The following is a 17,726-nucleotide window of genomic DNA, read 5'->3' on the forward strand; positions in this document are numbered from 1 at the left end:
TGCATAGCAACCGAATAGTGCATAAAAAGGACACAGAGCCCAACAGCTTGGGTAAGTCATCTTTTATATAAAACCGACTAAATCAACAAACCCCCAGCAGAATCCGAACCGAACACGCGCGTGCACCTCAGGGGAAAGTGGAATGTCTGTTAATACTGCGTCGTCTTCCGTCTCCCATTCACATGTTAAGATGCGACAGTTACACCGAGATGCTTACACAGTACAGTTTAGAGGTTGTAGTGTTTGCTTCCTGTCTCTTTAAAAGAAATACACAGCATAGTCACTTAATCAGCAGTTAGACACAAACTCAGTACCAGACTTACAGCCATCGTTCACAGACATTAATCGTTGCTTTACATCTACATAAAGTTCATGCATCAAAGAAACGAAAACACAGACGTGGAATAAAACAGCACTGTCACCGAACTGTATATACATACACCTAAAAAAAACAACTGGTTAAACTCTTATGTCAAACAAAAGTAGTAAAATAGATATATATTTGTTTTTTTTTTATACAAATAGGGTTTGGTCTGTCGATGCGATCAGTGTGTAGTCATGTATCTGAAACGGTCCTTAATCTGTAACGTACTTAAGCTACATTCGTCTATAAAATCTGCGGATCTCTTTTTACTTATAAATATTACATTTTTACTCCACTAAATAGACATCACTAGCAGTGCGGCAGTCGACATTCTGAAAAGAGTAGAAATTTTGGCATTAGTCCCAACAATAACATATCAAATCGCTTTAGAAAGTTACACCGTTTACAAAAAGGCACGATTAAAAGATCGGATCACATCCCGTACCGGGGCGTAAAGCCAAAGGGCTACACTCTACCTTCATGTAAACAAAGTCAGATGATCTCTTTAAATCATTTCCAAACATACGACTCATTGAAATTACATAAGAGACTCGAGACTTTCTGTGATGTTTGCCGAACCAGCCGGGATGTTGCCGTTGTTCTCGGTGGAAAGAAGCGTTTGCTCGTCTTCCTTGCTGCTTACCAAGCTCAATATCGCTTTGTAAAGAAACTGATACTGCTCCTGTGATAAGAGAGATGAACAGCTTTAGAATTACTCCATCTGTACATGAGGTCGTTTTGGTATAGAGAGCACTGACACTGAGAGCACACTGTGTTTAGTAAATACTGTATACAGTACAGATTCCTGTGTTAGCTTAAAACTATTAAAAACAAAGAGGGGAAAATACAAGGAAGGTTAAATAAAGGCTCCTCACTATGTCACTGAATACTCCTGGTCTCATCAGGTTGGTCATCCTTGTGGTCATATAGACATCCACCATGTTCTCCTCCTCCAGCTGATTAATCAGAGAGATCAAGGAACAGAGTGTCCCAGCACTGGAGCCTCCATACCTGTGCAAATCATCATCATAGAAAACAGTAGAATGTACTGTATTAAATCCCAAAGGCAAATTAAGAAATTAAGATGATGATATTAATAATAATAATAATAATAATAACAACAGTAGTAGAGAAGGATACCTTATTAATCCTGAGGGGAAAATGTTATAATAATAGTAGAAGTAAAGTAAAAAAGTGTAGAATACTTTATTAATCGCTAAGGGAAATTTTTGGTTAGATCAATTTTTCGTTCATTCATTAATTTTCTACCGCTTATCCGAACTACTCGGGTCACGGGGAGCCTGTGCCTATCTCAGGCGTCATCGGGCATCGAGGCAGGATACACCCTGGACGGAGTGCCAACCCATCGCAGGGCACACACACACACACACACACACACACACTCTCTCATTCACTCACACACACACACACACTACGGACAATTAAGATGCCAATCAACCTACCACGCATGTCTTTGGACCGGGGGAGGAAACCGGAGTACCCGGAGGAAACCCCCGAGGCACGGGGAGAACATGCAAACTCCACACACACAAGGTGGAGGCGGGAATCGAACCCCCAACCCTGGAGGTGTGAGGCGAACGTCCTAACCACTAAGCCACCATGCCCTCTTGTTAAATAAATAAATTTTTTTGGATACATCTAATATTTGTTGTTAAATTCCTGAAATTGCCTAGAAGGACATCAGCAAGTGACTATCTGCATTATAAATTGATGGTGGATGAAATATTCATACTCAAATCTTTTCACACACACACACACACTTTGGTCCGTCACTTAAAATTCACTGCTTTTTCACACACACATCTATCCGTAATGCACGCAGTCCATCCATATTCTTTTTGGGAACATCGCTACCTTTAACACCTACCCATCATGGAGCACAATAGCACCCTCTCGATGTGCATTCTCCTCCCTGATGATGTTAATGAGCTCGAAGGCATTACTGATGGGTCTGTCTGGATTGGGCCAGTGTGGAGCCTGATAGCAGCGAACCTCCAACACGTAGTCGTCCTGCCAGTCAGTGATACATACAGCGATTTAATTCATCCGTACTGGAGGAGAAACTCAGTGTACAGTACCTTAAGTATTCAAGTAAGTATTCTTTAATTTCACATTTTGTAACGTTACAACCTGAAACTGAACTGGACTTAACACAAAATAGTAGATTAATAGCCAAAAAGATATTTACCGATAATAAAACATTTAAAAAAAGAAGTTGAAATGATGAAGAATGCATTATTTCTGCTAGTAATCAGAAGTCACATAAGAAGCTGAATGGAGTCGAACCGTGTGTAATTAAAGTGTCATGTGATTAACTGCATCATGACAACAAGGGAGCTGTTAAAACAAGTCTGAGGAGGTAAAAGTCCTGGAATATTCTCAATCAGGATTTATTAACACATATATATATATTCTCCAAACATCTTAAATAAGCAACACCTAAATAAGTAACACCATTATTTAAAAATGAGAAGAATATGGCACAAATGCATCTGGGTCTGGAGGAGGATGTTCAACGAAGGTCCAGGAAAGGAGGCTATTAGTCTGAGATATAAGACATAAGAGCCCAGGGGTAATTAACTGAAGGAGGAGGAGAGATCCACAGCTCAAATTAACACGAGAAGCATGATCATACACTCCAGATACACATTAATTGGCAAGGGAAATATTTGGTTAAATAAATTCATTCGTTCATTCATTTTCTACCGCTTATCCGAACTACCTCGGGTCACGGGGACCCTCAGGCGTCATCGGGCATCGAGGTAGGATACACCCTGGACGGAGTGCCAACCCATCACAGGGCACACACACACACTCTCATTCACTCACACACTACGGACAATTTTCCACAGATGCCAATCAACCTACCATGCATGTCTTTGGACCGGGGGAGGAAACCGGAGTACCCGGAGGAAACCCCCGAGGCACGGGGAGAACATGCAAACTCCACACACACAAGGCGGAGGCGGGAATCGAACCCCTAACCCTGGAGGTGTGCTAACCACTAAGCCACCATGCAACCTGTTTAAATAAATTCATTTTTGTAAATTTTATGGATACATCTAATATTTGTTCTTAAATTCCTGAAATTGCCTAGAAGAACATTTAAATTATAGTCTGAGATATAAGACATAAAAACCCAGGGGTAATTAACTGAAGGAGGAGGAGAGATCCCCAGCTCAAATTAACAGGAGAAGCATGATCCATACACTCCAGCTACACATTAAAGCATGGTGATGGTAGCATTGTTTATGGGGATGAATTGCATCATATGCGACTTGAAATCTTAGACCCTAAGTTTGCTCCCTGTGCTAGTCTGGAGTAATAACCTTAGAGTATCTAAATGACCCAGTCGAAGCCCAGACCTCAGTCTTATCTGACAGGTCTTGAGAAAATGTCCAATGTAGAATAGTGAAAATATATCAGAATCCAGATGTGCAAAGCTGATAGGAGACGTATCCTATAAGGCTTGCAGCTGTATTTGCAAGTAAAGAGGTTCTATAAGTGCTGACTTGAATAGTTTTTGGTGTTTAAATAAACTTTGTGTCCCAAAAGAATCTTGTGCACCATTGAATGTAAGAAATATTGTATGAATCATTGTTTAGAAACACAATTCGACTACAAAATGGAAGAAAAATGGAGAAAAAGCCTGATGAAATGAGCAAAAAAAACGGTTAAGATGTATCTAAATACGTTTGTGTCGTGTTCTTACTTTTAAGGCTTCCAAAATAAAGTCCTGCACCACCAGAGATTCTTCATAAGACAGACAAATCTGATCTTCTCCTGCCAGCGTCACTGTAAAGGTCTCACAGCTGATTGGCTGCTCTTTAGTGGGCCAGTAAACACACTCCTCTTCCTCAGTCTGTAAATAAACATATTTCAACATCGGTACTGTAGAACAGTACATTGTGTTTAAAAGGTGCCCTTCCACACAAAACTGTTTTTACTTGTGTTTTTTGATATGTGTTAGGTCCATGTGTGTTTGTGTTGTGTCGGGAATGTGAAAATGAACCGCTACCTCCCCGGTCAGCTCTAGCCACTGAAAAGAAATAAGCGGAGAAATCAGGTAGGTTAGAAAAGCTGCTCAGAGTGACGTAGAAATGATCGAGCTTATTACTATTCATAAGCTCTCCCACTTGAGACCACAGAACTCGTGTAGCTCAGTGAGTTTCCTATACAGCAAGGATAGCTGAACGTCAACGGTCAGGTTGTTTGCGGACCAAAACTTATTAGGCTGAAACATCGGTATAAATTCGGCTGCTTATTTGAGGGATAATAGTAAATAGGTAATAATAGGCGTATTGTCCGCGGGTATTTGCGAGGCAACGTCTTAGCTGACTTTCACCTTCAGTGGAATTCTATTGCGATAATTGAACGGATATCTCGCAGAATGATATGAAAGACGTGAATTAAAAGCAGAAAATCCGTTGCCATTCGCTGCGGTTATTATATAGCCTAATTATATAGATTTAACAGACCACGGAAGGCCTCGTTCATGTGAATGAAACTTTATGCAGCAGCACTCTGAAGAAAATGCAGGTTTTTTGTCATCTACACACATTTAGCCACTAGCCGATGGTGTAATGGTTTAAAAGTGAAAATGTCAGAAGACAATTGCCATGAATACATTTTATTACGTTTCAAAATGCTTGATGGTTTACTTAAATAGTTCAATTACCATCCAGATACGTCCATGGCTAAACGAGCTGGTTGTGGTTCTTCTGGTGCTTCTGTCTCCTCTTCAGATTCAGGGTCATATATATATGTATATGGCAATATACAGGAAGAAGCCATTCTGCCGCAATTCCAGGTGATTGTAAACAAAGTTCCTCTATCCTAGGCTACTTATTGCGCTGGGTGAATGAATAGTCATGCTCTCATATCCTAGCGGTTAGCCAATCGGAGCCAAGCAGCATAGCTCATCAAATATTAATGAGAACTGGCGCAAATCGAGCTGAGTCTTCCTGCAGGCTTTCTATACCACACTAGAATGGCTTGAAACAAGGTAACCGAGGCAACCGAGTCCATGGTAAACGTCAGACATTACCACAAAAGTAATGAAATACGTGTGGCAGGGCATCTTGAAATGTGCGCGAGTGTGTGTGTGTGTGTGTGTGTGTGTGTGTGTGTGTGTGTGTGTGTGTGTGTGTGTGTGTGTGTAATGACCGGGTTCTGTGTATCTGGCAAAGAGATGATGATTTGAGCATTGTGGTCCCAGATCATCCTCCAAAAGTCTTGTATAGTGCTGGCCAGGGGTCTCTGGGTGATGACGAACTCACAGCTCTGATGGTAACCCTGCAAAACAGAACACACTCTAAAACTCAGTTACAACCATTTTATGACACAATCAGCCAAAAGAACCACGTTGAAAAAAGTTCTCACCATGATGTAAGAAGCATTAATGTAGTCTGAAGAATCTGCGCCAGTCGAAGACAGACTTACTCTGGATCTTTCCACTGCACACAGAGATCAGGTTTAAAACCGATAATATAGTTTAGGTGTGTGTGTGTGTGTGTGTGTGTGTGTGTGTGTAGGTGGTTTATCTGACTGACACACAAAAACAGTATATTCTGGACATCACGGGCAGCTTCCTTTGGAACTAGCAACTAGAGTGACCGATACAAATTATATGAGTCATAACTTTGACAAAGATTTCATGTCGTTAAGACCATTGCTAGCACGTTCGCCTCACACCTATAGGGTTGGGGGTTCGATTCCCGCCTCCGCCTTGTGTGTGTGGAGTTTGCATGTTCTCCCCGTGCCTCGGGGGTTTCCTCCGGGTACTCCGGTTTCCTCCCCCGGTCCAAAGACATGCATGGTAGGTTGATTGGCATCTCTGGAAAATTGTCCGTAGTGTGTGTGTGTGTGTGAATGAGAGTGTGTGTGTGTCCTGTGATGGGTTGGCACTCCGTCCAGGGTGTATCCTGCCTCGATGTCCGATGACGCCACAGGCTCCCCGTGACCCGAGAAGTTCGTATAAGCGGTAGAAAATGAATGAATGAATGAACACCATTGCTAGTGTCTCAGTGTCTCTGCAGAGACTCCTAATGTGTAATAACTGACCACGTTTGCTGTGTTGTTGCAGCCGGAATGGAAAGAAACGACTAACTTAGCAGCTCAGGTCCATATAAGCAGAGCATAGAGTAGAGGATTGGCAGCTGGCAAGAACACAGCTGATGCAAATGATTCGAGGTAAAAACCTTGAGAGAAACCAAACTCAGAAAGGAACTCTTCCGCATCCTCTTCCTGGTGAGTCCGGAGGCTGGGATTAAGAAGTGTTACAGTACATAAAGTCAAACAGTACCAGGTTTGTTGAAAAGAGGGTACATATTAGCATGTTGTGAATAGTGTTCCAGGGACGATGATTACAGCAGCAGTCCTGAGTTCGTATAATTCCTCTCTCTTTCAGGCCGTGCCCTTGGGTCGTTCTCCGTGCCGAGATATTTTAGCGTTTTTTATTAACCTCCTCAATACTGCTGTGTGACTCAGTGTGCAACAGTCAAAAACATCTGAAGGGTTCAGACAAAATAGTGCAGATGACAAAACCACAATGTTCTATATCCATCTAAAGTGGGCAAGAAAGCACTTGGAATTAAAAAAACTTTGATTGATGATACTTGCATTATATTATATCCATAATTATCATCATCTTGCACCAAGAAAACTTGGGAATTTGGGTACAGATAAAGAAATGAAGTAAATTTCATTTAAGTTACACTACATGGTCCCATTCCAGATTTATTCCCACTTTCCCACTCTGTTTTCTGTGTAATCTTTCTAATGGATGTCAGACCGTGTCTGTGGGGATTAGTGATCATTCATCTACAGGAGCATTAGTGAGATCAGACACTGGTGTTGGAGCGTGTCTGTGGGGATTAGTGATCATTCATCTACAGGAGCATTAGTGAGATCAGACACTGGTGTTGGAGCGTGTCTGTGGGGATTAGTGATCATTCAGCTACAGGAGCATTAGTGAGATCAGACACTGGTGTTGGAGTGTGTCTGTGGGGATTAGTGATCATTCAGCTACAGGAGCATTAGTGAGATCAGACACTGGTGTTGGAGTGTGTCTGTGGGGATTAGTGATCATTCATCTACAGGAGCATTAGTGAGATCAGACACTGGTGTTGGAGTGTGTCTGTGGGGATTAGTGATCATTCAGCTACAGGAGCATTAGTGAGATCAGACACTGATGTTGGAGTGTGTCTGTGGGGATTAGTGATCATTCAGCTACAGGAGCATTAGTGAGATCAGACACTGATGTTGGAGTGTGTCTGTGGGGATTAGTGATCATTCAGCTACAGGAGCGTTAGTGAGATCAGACACTGATGTTGGTGTTTGTGGGGATTAGTGATCGTTCAGCTACAGGGGCATTAGTGAGATCAGACACTGATGGAGCGTGTCTGTGGGGATTAGTGATCATTCAGCTACAGGGGCATTAGTGAGATCAGACACTGATGGAGCGTGTCTGTGGGGATTAGTGATCATTCAGCTACAGGAGCATTAGTGAGATCAGACACTGATGTCGGAGTGTGTCTGTGGGGATTAGTGATCATTCAGCTACAGGAGCATTAGTGAGATCAGACACTGATGTTGGAGTGTGTCTGTGGGGATTAGTGATCATTCAGCTACAGGAGTGTTAGTGAGATCAGACACTGATGTTGGAGTGTGTCTGTGGGGATTAGTGATCATTCAGCTACAGGAGCATTAGTGAGATCAGACACTGATGTTGGAGTGTGTCTGTGGGGATTAGTGATCATTCAGCTACAGGAGCATTAGTGAGATCAGACACTGGTGTTGGAGCGTGTGTGTGTGGGGATTAGTGAGCATTCAGCTACAGGAGCATTAGTGAGATCAGTCACTGGTGTTGGAGTGTGTCTGTGGGGATTAGTGATCATTCAGCTACAGGAGCATTAGTGAGATCAGACACTGATGTTGGAGTGTGTCTGTGGGGATTAGTGATCATTCAGCTACAGGAGCATTAGTGAGATCAGACACTGATGTTGGAGCGTGTGTGTGTGGGGATTAGTGATCATTCAGCTACAGGAGCATTAGTGAGATCAGACACTGATGTTGGAGCGTGTGTGTGTGGGGATTAGTGAGCATTCAGCTACAGGAGCATTAGTGAGATCAGACACTGATGTTGGAGTGTGTCTGTGGGGATTAGTGATCATTCAGCTACAGGAGCGTTAGTGAGATCAGACACTGATGTTGGTGTCTGTGGGGATTAGTGATCATTCAGCTACAGGAGCATTAGTGAGATCAGACACTGATGTTGGAGCGTGTGTGTCTGGGGATTAGTGATCATTCAGCTACAGGAGCATTAGTGAGATCAGACACTGATGTTGGAGTGTGTGTGGGGATTAGTGATCATTCAGCTACAGGAGCATTAGTGAGATCAGACACTGATGTTGGAGTGTGTGTGTGGGGATTAGTGAGCATTCAGCTACAGGAGCATTAGTGAGATCAGACACTGATGTTGGAGTGTGTGTGTGGGGATTAGTGATCATTCAGCTACAGGAGTATTAGTGAGATCAGACACTGATGTTGGAGTGTGTCTGTGGGGATTAGTGATCGTTCAGCTACAGGGGCATTAGTGAGATCAGACACTGATGTTGGAGTGTGTCTGTGGGGATTAGTGATCATTGAGCTACAGGAGCGTTAGTGAGATCAGACACTGGTGTTGGAGCGTGTCTGTGGGGATTAGTGATCATTCAGCTACAGGAGCGTTAGTGAGATCAGACACTGGTGTTGGAGTGTGTCTGTGGGGATTAGTGATCATTCAGCTACAGGAGCATTAGTGAGATCAGACACTGGTGTTGGAGTGTGTCTGTGGGGATTAGTGATCATTCAGCTACAGGAGCATTAGTGAGATCAGACACTGATGTTGGAGTGTGTCTGTGGGGATTAGTGATCATTCAGCTACAGGAGCATTAGTGAGATCAGACACTGAGGTTGGAGCGTGTCTGTGGGGATTAGTGATCATTCAGCTACAGGAGCATTAGTGAGATCAGACACTGATGTTATAGAGTGTGTCTGTGGGGATTAGTGATCATTCAGCTACAGGAGTGTTAGTGAGATCAGACACTGATGTTGGAGTGTGTCTGTGGGGATTAGTGACCATTCAGCTACTGGAGCATTAGTGAGATCAGACACTGATGTTGTAAGAGTGAGGAGGTCTGGGGTTCAGTCTGTGTTCCAGTTCATCCCAAAGGTGTTCAGTGGGGTTTAGTCACAGTCAGGGCTCTGAGCAGGACACTCCAGTTCTTCCACCCCAACATTAACACACCATGTCTTCATGGTGTAGGGGTGCACATACTTTTGGCCGTATGGTGTATTTAATATTATTTTCTCATGTAAAATGGTCCACATTGGTATGCATACTTATAAGTTATAAGTGTTAATGTAAGGGCTACAAACCAATGTAGTCCTATAGTTTCAGACTTTTCTCAGACTAACTGTGGGTGAGAACCCACTGCACACCTCAGCACTACTCACCAGGCAGGAGGGCTGAAGGCCTGTTCTTTGGTAGGTTGCACTCTTTCAGCGCTGTCTTGTAGTCATCCTGATTCGCACACTTCTGGCTAATCAACTACAATAAAAACAGAGAGATCAGATCCTTCTCTTGTTCCTTGTTATCTAAAAGCAATGCCATGGAGTCACTTCGTCATACCTTAAACTGTTTCTCTAGCCGAGTTTTGCCTGTTGGTCCAGGAGTGAGAAGATCAGAGACATACGCATGAATGTGACTAGCTGATACTTGTGTCTCTTTGCTCCTGATGGCTTCTACTAAGACATTGTGAATGAAAACATATTGTTCCTGGAAAAAAAAATAACAAGAAGAATTAAGAAATTAATTCCATGCTAATAAAATATGAGTTTTAACTTAAGGATCAGAATAAATCCAGTGCAGTTGTTAAGTGACAGTTTGGATGTTTTGGAGTTTGGATGTTTTGTTATTTTGGATTTTAAGCTTCCTCAGCAACCTGATCTGTCACGTAACCCAGAACCCTGCTACAGTCTCCTGACTAACAAGTTAGTCCTTACAGAGTGTATTCTGTTGGATGGATAACTGAGTGAGTGTCTGTCAGCGATCATCTTGATAATATGCGATCTCCTGAATAAGTTACGTACGGCTAAGTACGGCGACCCATACAACAGAATTTGTTCTCTGCATTTAACCCATCCAAAATTTAACCCATCCAAACTGCACGCACACACACACCGTGAACACACACCGAGCAGTGGGTAGCCATTTATGCTGCGGCGCCCGGGGAGCAGTTTGGGGCAGGGGGCTGGGAGAGAAGAGATGTGCTTTGCTCAAGGGCACCTCAGTCGTGGCCGGCCTGAGACTTCAACCCACGACCTTAGGGTTAAGAGTCAGACTCTCTTACCATTAGGCCACGACTTCCCTAAATCTTCACCTTAACTCCTGATTATTATTTTGAAACATGCCTGCTCAAATTTATATAATATAATATAATATAATATAATATATAAAATATAAAATAATATAATATAATATAATATAATATAATATAATATAATATTATATAATATAATATAATATATAAAATATAATATAATATAATATAATATAATATAATATAATATATACACAGTGCAGCAGTGAGTTTGAGTTTAATGTCTAGGTTGTATCTCGATATGCGATACAAATGCTCCAGTCCAGGATTGTCATTTATACAAGATTATTAATATATACACTCAATTTATTAGGAACCCCTGTACATCTGTTCATTTATACATCTGATAATTCAAGGATTATTGAATACAACTTCTTTATTATCTGATTCATTGTCTGAACACAGATTCCACTCCAAGATACATGTCAGTAGGAGCTCGTTCCCAAAAAAGCTTAAGCATCATAAGGCAATAAGCTTAGAACCCTAAATGTATAACCTTGATCAATTGTTAATATGGGAGCGGCAGCAGGACGTCAAGGACCGTCACAGAATAAGGGGTATACGTGACCATGATTACCATTTAAACAACACTAACGCCTGTCCATTTGGGAGACAACACCTGTAACGATACCAAACCAAAGTGTACATGACCATAATTACCTTTACAAGACATCCGACTCGACGGTTGTGTCACCCAGCATTTGGGAGATACACACTTAATATACATTTAAAGTGAAACCCTATTTAAAATACAAAGAGGGATACTATAAAATTCTGAGCCTGAGTGACCTCAGACTTGCTCATTAGGGATAAATCCAAACACATTTAAATACATCTAATATTAATCTTTATATTATTCTTCATGTTAACCTTTTTTTATGTTTATGTTCTATAAAGCTGCTTTGAGACAATGTCAATTGTTAAAAGTGTTGTACAAATAAATTTGAATTGAACTGATTTGTCCTGTATTCTTCTTGACTCACATGAACCTGAAAGACTTCATGTAATTTGTCACTGCTACGCTGAAATACAATACTTCTTCGTTAAGATCTTCGCCCTCATCGTTTTAGTTCCTTAAAGCAGTGGTCCCCAACCTTTTTTTTCACCGCGGACTGGTCAATGTTTGATAATTTTACCGCAGCCCGCTGGGGGTGGGGGTTGGCGGCTATACAATTAAATTAAAATTAATGCCTTTTTAACTCACTACAATGCTAAATCAACAAGAACCCTGAGCTTGTTTCTTTGCAACGAGACGGTTCAATCTGGGGTAACTTATGACAATGACACCCGAAGTGTGTTGCTTATGTCCAGTTTATTCCGTTGTCTTGTTTTGAGTTTCTAACTTTCTAACGACGTCTGTTTCGTGCTCATTTTTGCTAATTTGTGGGTTAAATTTGAGCAAACACAATATACACGTACACCAAGCACTGTTAAACATGACAAAGTACCGGTGAACAGAGAGAAGAGCGATACACACCTTCTCTCTCCACCAAAGCTACAACACTACTGCCACTTGCAGCCGCTCAGCTCCAGACGTCACCTAAACCCGGCCCGATATCATGATATTTTGCGCATGCGCGGTATGGGTGCGGCTTTAGGTGACGTCTCTCAGCTCCCGGTTATTAACCTCTCGTCCATGGAAAGTCGCACAAACCCAAGAGTAAATAAAATGGAAATAATTTAATGTTTCTTGGGCGGCCCGGTACCATTTGGGGAGTTGGGGACCACTGCTTTAATGGGTCGATCATAAAGCAGCAACTCGGTGCATAAAGGCATGAGTCAAGAGCATCAGTTAATATTAAGACTGAACATCAGACTGAGGGGAAATTGTTATCATTGACTTGGAACATGGTATGATTGTTAGTGTAGATCTACTGAGATTTCCACAGATGACTTTCTCTAGAGGTTATGGGGGGAAAAAACCTACAAATACTACAAGCCAGTAAGCAGTAATTCTGTTCCAGGACACAACTTGTTATGAGAGAGAAGTTGGACTTGTTGAAACTGACAGGAAGAGTGCAGTAACTCAACAACTCTACAACAGCTGTGAACAGAACAGCGTCTAATAATTTGGTCATCGAGTGGACATTCTGTAATTCCTATCGGATCTTTGAGAAAGTTCTACAGCCCGTAAAATCTGGAGACATTAACATTAAAGGCAGTAGAGATTTGTGCTGCTGAGTTGTAGCTACCTCAGTCTGCACCAGATAGTTCCTCTGGGTGCGGATGTGCTTTAGGAAGCCCATGATGTTCACCGTCCCTTCAGCCTTTATCTGCTTCAGCATGCTGTCGATCACGATGTAAGTTCCTGTTCGTCCCACTCCAGCGCTAAACGTGTTCATGAAACATCTTTATAAATACTATTAGAGCTTGAATAACGATTAGTAAAGTACATACTTTATACACACACACACACACTGATGTGAGTTCACTCTCTCTCCAGCTGTTTACCTGCAGTGCACCACCACAGGACCCGACTCAGCGCTCCGTGCCTCGGACGACTTCTGCACAAATTTCAGCACAGGAAGTGTGTACTCAGGAACCCCCATGTCTGGCCACTGAGTGTAATGGTACTGCTCGATGGTTCTCTCCTGACCGCGACTCTTCAGAGAGCCCTATAACACAGACACGTAAACAATACCATCCTAAGTTCATCTCGGACACCTTTTTTTATTCTGTCGTATAAAATTTCGCTCAGATCATCGAAGCATGATGATGGAGAACCTTTTTGTTGTTGATGGTCCTCAGGGTGAAGGTCCGCTTCGTGTAGTACGCCAACGTTACGGTACTTTTCAGCGTCACGAGAAAGCTCCCATACTCTTCTTGGTTTTCCATTGGCCAGTATTGGTCACACTTTCTCTGGGGGAAGAGAAACTTGTCCAGTTTACGTCATTTCTCATCAATAACTTTTATTAATCAAAGTTATATTGTTATTAGGTTATATATATATATATATAAAAAAAACTTTTTGTTTGATGCCACAACCATTTTTGTTGACCACCTCGATTGATATTGATAGTGAAGCACATATATAACCCAAATTATACTCAAGTGTTCGAGTTCCAGAGCCGAAATTATTTCCAGCTCTAATTTTTAATTCATCTGTCTCTAAATTTCATATTCACATGCATAAGTCATACTCTTGTCATATAGTAAAACTGCCTCTGCTTACACGCCCTTTCTCCAACAGGTTGGTTATCATGACGATGACGCTGACGTTCTGCTCCCACACCATCCTCCAGAAGTCTTCCAGGCTTGTCTTCAATGGACCCTGGGCTGCGATGTACGCTCTCGGGTGTTTGTAGCCCTAAAACAATTTAGAATACTAGTAAAGATTAATAAGAAACAGTACATAGAGACCTGTGCCCAAGATGGAGCAATTCAATTTGATTTGTACATCACCTTTTAACAATGGAAATAGTTGTAAAGAAGCTTTAAACAAATATAAACATACTTTATATTTAACCCTAATGAGCAAACCAGAGGTCATGGTGGTGAGGAAAATCTTCCTGATACCAAACCTGGAGATTTTGTGCAACATACAGGGTTTTTCCTGGGTCAAAATTGGTCTTCGTTGGTGGCTGACCCACATGGTCATCCACACACAGCGTAATTTTAGTGTCATTTTAAAAATAAAAGTGTAATTTTTTTTACCATGTAATAAAATGTAATAAAATGAGCAGCTAGCTAGCAACAGCTTGCTTTGTGCTGTGATCTAGTTTCATCTCACTCCAGTCTAACTTTAAACTAAATGATTTTATAGGTAATTTACTACACATTGTCACCGGCCTATACATACTGTGGGTTATTAAGGCTACATTTTACTAAACACTCTTGCTAAAGGGGGTAAACACACTTACTTTCTCATTTCAGATGTGTATGTTCTTCTAACAAGTAATGATTTGTTATTCAGACACTGACGGCAGACCGATTGCAATAACCATTCTTTATAACAGATCGGCTCAAAGGAGTCATTAGGTCGCGAATCGGACTTTAGCGGACGTGTTGTGTGGGAATCCTGTCTGTTAGGACATCGCGAAAGCTGTGCTCGTTCTCTCCGTCACTCCGTCAGTAGCCTGCTTCACTCACAAAACCCAATTACAGATCAAATAAGGCTTCGGAGGGACAAAAAAAAAATCGTTCTGGCGGCCGGCGAAAAATTTTCAATGTAGGAAAAACCCTGAACATATGAATATGAGCATCGGCGTAATTTCAGAATTCGTTCTAGTTCTGATCGAAATTCTTTTCTGCTAAAGTTAGCAAATGATCGCTGACTTGTTTAAGACTTAACAGATTATACCTATCGAGCCGAAAGCACATTTTCCAGTCAGACAAAGTTACTGTTCACAACAAGAAATAACTATTACAAAGATTCTACAGCTTTCTTATAACACTTACATCCACATAGCTGGCATTTATATAGTCCCCGGTCTTTCCATCCTTATCTGCAGTATGGTTTAGCTTGACTCGACTGTGATCGTCTGGAGGGAAAAAAGAGAAAATGGCTTGATCTTTTTTCTTTCTTTCCTTCTGTGGATGAGTCCATTAACCGTTGACACGGCAGTTCACTTTAACAAAATGTTTGTCAAAGATTTCAGAAACAGACTGTGCTGGTGTTTTACTAAATAATTGGTTCTCTTACAAGCCAGGATGTTGATGTATCTGTTCTTGCTCTTGTTGTCTGCATGATTCGAGCTGTCTGTCGTAATGCCCATGTCCACAGTACAGGACTGAATTTCCTGTGAATAACCCACACAGTTGTTTTTTTAATGTAAAGCCAATCCAGGTCTTTACAACACGTTCTATTATCATAAATTTCACACTAACATGCAAAAGTGCATGCAAGAGGCTCTCGGTAACGATAACCGGGACAGACGAGACGAGACGAGACTAGACGAGCTACAGTTATGCATTTAAAGGCAGACTGAACATAGAATGACGTGTCTTACCTCGTAAGACTCTTTCAAGCTCTAATCAGGGGATGGGGAGTGAAAATGCAGGAGAAAAAAAACACAACAATGAGAGTCCAGGACAGACATTGAACAGCCAGTGTTGAAACATAAAGCGCTAGGTACATACGTAACTGTGGTTCTGTGAATCGTGTACAGTATAAACTCCCTGGGCAGCGTGTTACAGTACATATAACCTCTGAACTGGTGCAGAATGCAGCAGAATACACAACAAATAACGACGTCATACGACGATCACGTGGCAAAACCATTTGTTTTTAGTTTTAAGAGCCTACAGATGCTTGAAGGTGCACATTTATAACCGTCTGGAGTTACTGATGGGCTCATGCACCCTACAGGTAAGATCCTGTAGTCAATTTCTTTTAGCTTTAATCTAAGGGAAACGGCACATTTTCTATAGCTAGCGTAAGATCTGGAACAGTTTACCTTTGCACATCAGCGCCTGGTATAAAATCTAGAGACGGTTATATGTGAAAATCGCTGCAGATCTACAGTTTCTGAAACATTCAAACCAGCCACTAACAATCATGATCTAAAAGGTGAAAATGGTCAAAGACACTGAGTTGACTCTTTCACTCAGTTTGACACTCGGTTCATTCATTCATTTTCTACCGCTTATCCGAACTTCTCGGGTCACGGGGAGGCTGTGCCTATCTCAGGCGTCATCGGGCATCGAGGCAGGATACACCCTGGACGGAGTGCCAACCCATCACAGGGCACACACACACTCTCATTCACACACACACACACACACTACGGACAATTTTCCAGAGATGCCAATCAACCTACCATGCATGTCTTTGGACCGAGGGAGGAAACCGGAGTACCCGGAGGAAACCCCCGAGGCACAGGGAGAACAGGCAAACTCCACACACACAAGGCGGAGGTGGGAATCGAACCCTGACCCTGGAGGTGTGAGGCAAACGTGCTAACCACTAAGCCACCGTGCCCCCCTCTGTGACTGGTATTTTAAAGAGAAAAGTTTGTTGTGAGCACTGTGTCATACATCCTTATGTGTTTGTAGGCTGAAATATCAGAACAAAAAGTTACTCAGGTGTTAAAATCCTTCCCTGAAGGTTAGGAGGTCTGATAGAGAATCTGTGTGTGTGAGCCAGTGTGTGCTCCATAACATGCTGTTCAATCATTTTAGGCAATCATCCTGCACAGAGCATGCTCACGTGCCATCTCTGTCTGCACATGCTCAGTTCCTGTTCATCAGCAAGTTAGTGGATTCATTCCTGTTATATTTCACAGCTCGTAAAGATCAGATGTGTCCGGTCTTATCCGGGAAAGAGCCGGTGTGTGGATGCAGATATCCCTTCAGACCAAGCAGAAGACACACCTGAGTCTAAACAGGTGTCTTCTGCTTGACTGGAATTAAAAGCTGCACACACACACACACACACACACACACACACACGTACACACACAAACGGCGGCTCTTCGTGGATAAGATCTGACACCTTGATGAACGTAGATCCTGCTAAATTAAGTGGTGCAACAATTTAATCAGTCAACAGAAGATGAGGAATACCTCAAACTCCTTCGAGAAGGTGTTGTTGGAGTGAAGGTTCACAACGTGCTTCACAAATTCTGTCACTGGTAGAGCCGCATGTTCTTCTGAAAAAGGACATGTTCATGTGTACAGTATAAACGGTACGTACTACATGTGTCTATGTGGACAGAGATGTTATACTGTCTCTGTGTGTTTACCTGTATTAAGGAGCAGAGGTGTGGATGGAGCTGTTATGACTCTGGGAGATGTTTTATCCTCTACTTGAAGATGTGTTGCCTGAAAGCACTTCCTGTAAACACCCGAAAAACACACTGCTTACTCAGACTTTAATGATAAATACAATTAAAGCTGCAGCAGGCCACTCAAGACCAACCACCTGAACCTAGACATTTCTGGATTTGCCTACACAACACACACTTAACAGAGAGAAT

The 17,726-nt window shown here is 42.0% G+C and overlaps 1 protein-coding gene across 2 annotated transcripts in view; it reads right to left on the bottom strand.

Moving 5' to 3' along the window:
- Positions 1 to 68: 68 nt before the first annotated feature.
- The window catches only part of ptprz1b (protein tyrosine phosphatase receptor type Z1b), a 45,678-nt gene continuing 28,020 nt past the window's right edge, over positions 69 to 17,726 (bottom strand). The window contains exons 14-30 of one of the 2 annotated variants that reach the window (XM_027151824.2): positions 17,493 to 17,584; positions 17,314 to 17,399; positions 15,759 to 15,779; positions 15,452 to 15,548; positions 15,208 to 15,290; positions 13,982 to 14,116; positions 13,534 to 13,668; positions 13,261 to 13,424; positions 13,002 to 13,137; positions 10,059 to 10,205; positions 9,884 to 9,977; positions 5,768 to 5,841; positions 5,552 to 5,680; positions 4,098 to 4,247; positions 2,253 to 2,395; positions 1,240 to 1,375; positions 69 to 1,046 (exon numbers count right to left, since the gene is read on the bottom strand). In XM_027151824.2, the coding sequence (XP_027007625.2) occupies positions 903 to 1,046; positions 1,240 to 1,375; positions 2,253 to 2,395; positions 4,098 to 4,247; positions 5,552 to 5,680; positions 5,768 to 5,841; positions 9,884 to 9,977; positions 10,059 to 10,205; positions 13,002 to 13,137; positions 13,261 to 13,424; positions 13,534 to 13,668; positions 13,982 to 14,116; positions 15,208 to 15,290; positions 15,452 to 15,548; positions 15,759 to 15,779; positions 17,314 to 17,399; positions 17,493 to 17,584 (1,966 nt within the window). In that variant the 3' untranslated portion in view covers positions 69 to 902. The remainder of the gene's footprint in view (positions 1,047 to 1,239; positions 1,376 to 2,252; positions 2,396 to 4,097; positions 4,248 to 5,551; positions 5,681 to 5,767; positions 5,842 to 9,883; positions 9,978 to 10,058; positions 10,206 to 13,001; positions 13,138 to 13,260; positions 13,425 to 13,533; positions 13,669 to 13,981; positions 14,117 to 15,207; positions 15,291 to 15,451; positions 15,549 to 15,758; positions 15,780 to 17,313; positions 17,400 to 17,492; positions 17,585 to 17,726) is intronic. The other variant, XM_027151826.2, reaches the window with a different exon arrangement.

Source organism: Tachysurus fulvidraco, chromosome 19, assembly GCF_022655615.1.
Source record: "Tachysurus fulvidraco isolate hzauxx_2018 chromosome 19, HZAU_PFXX_2.0, whole genome shotgun sequence".
Classification (NCBI taxonomy): Eukaryota; Metazoa; Chordata; class Actinopteri; order Siluriformes; family Bagridae; genus Tachysurus; species Tachysurus fulvidraco.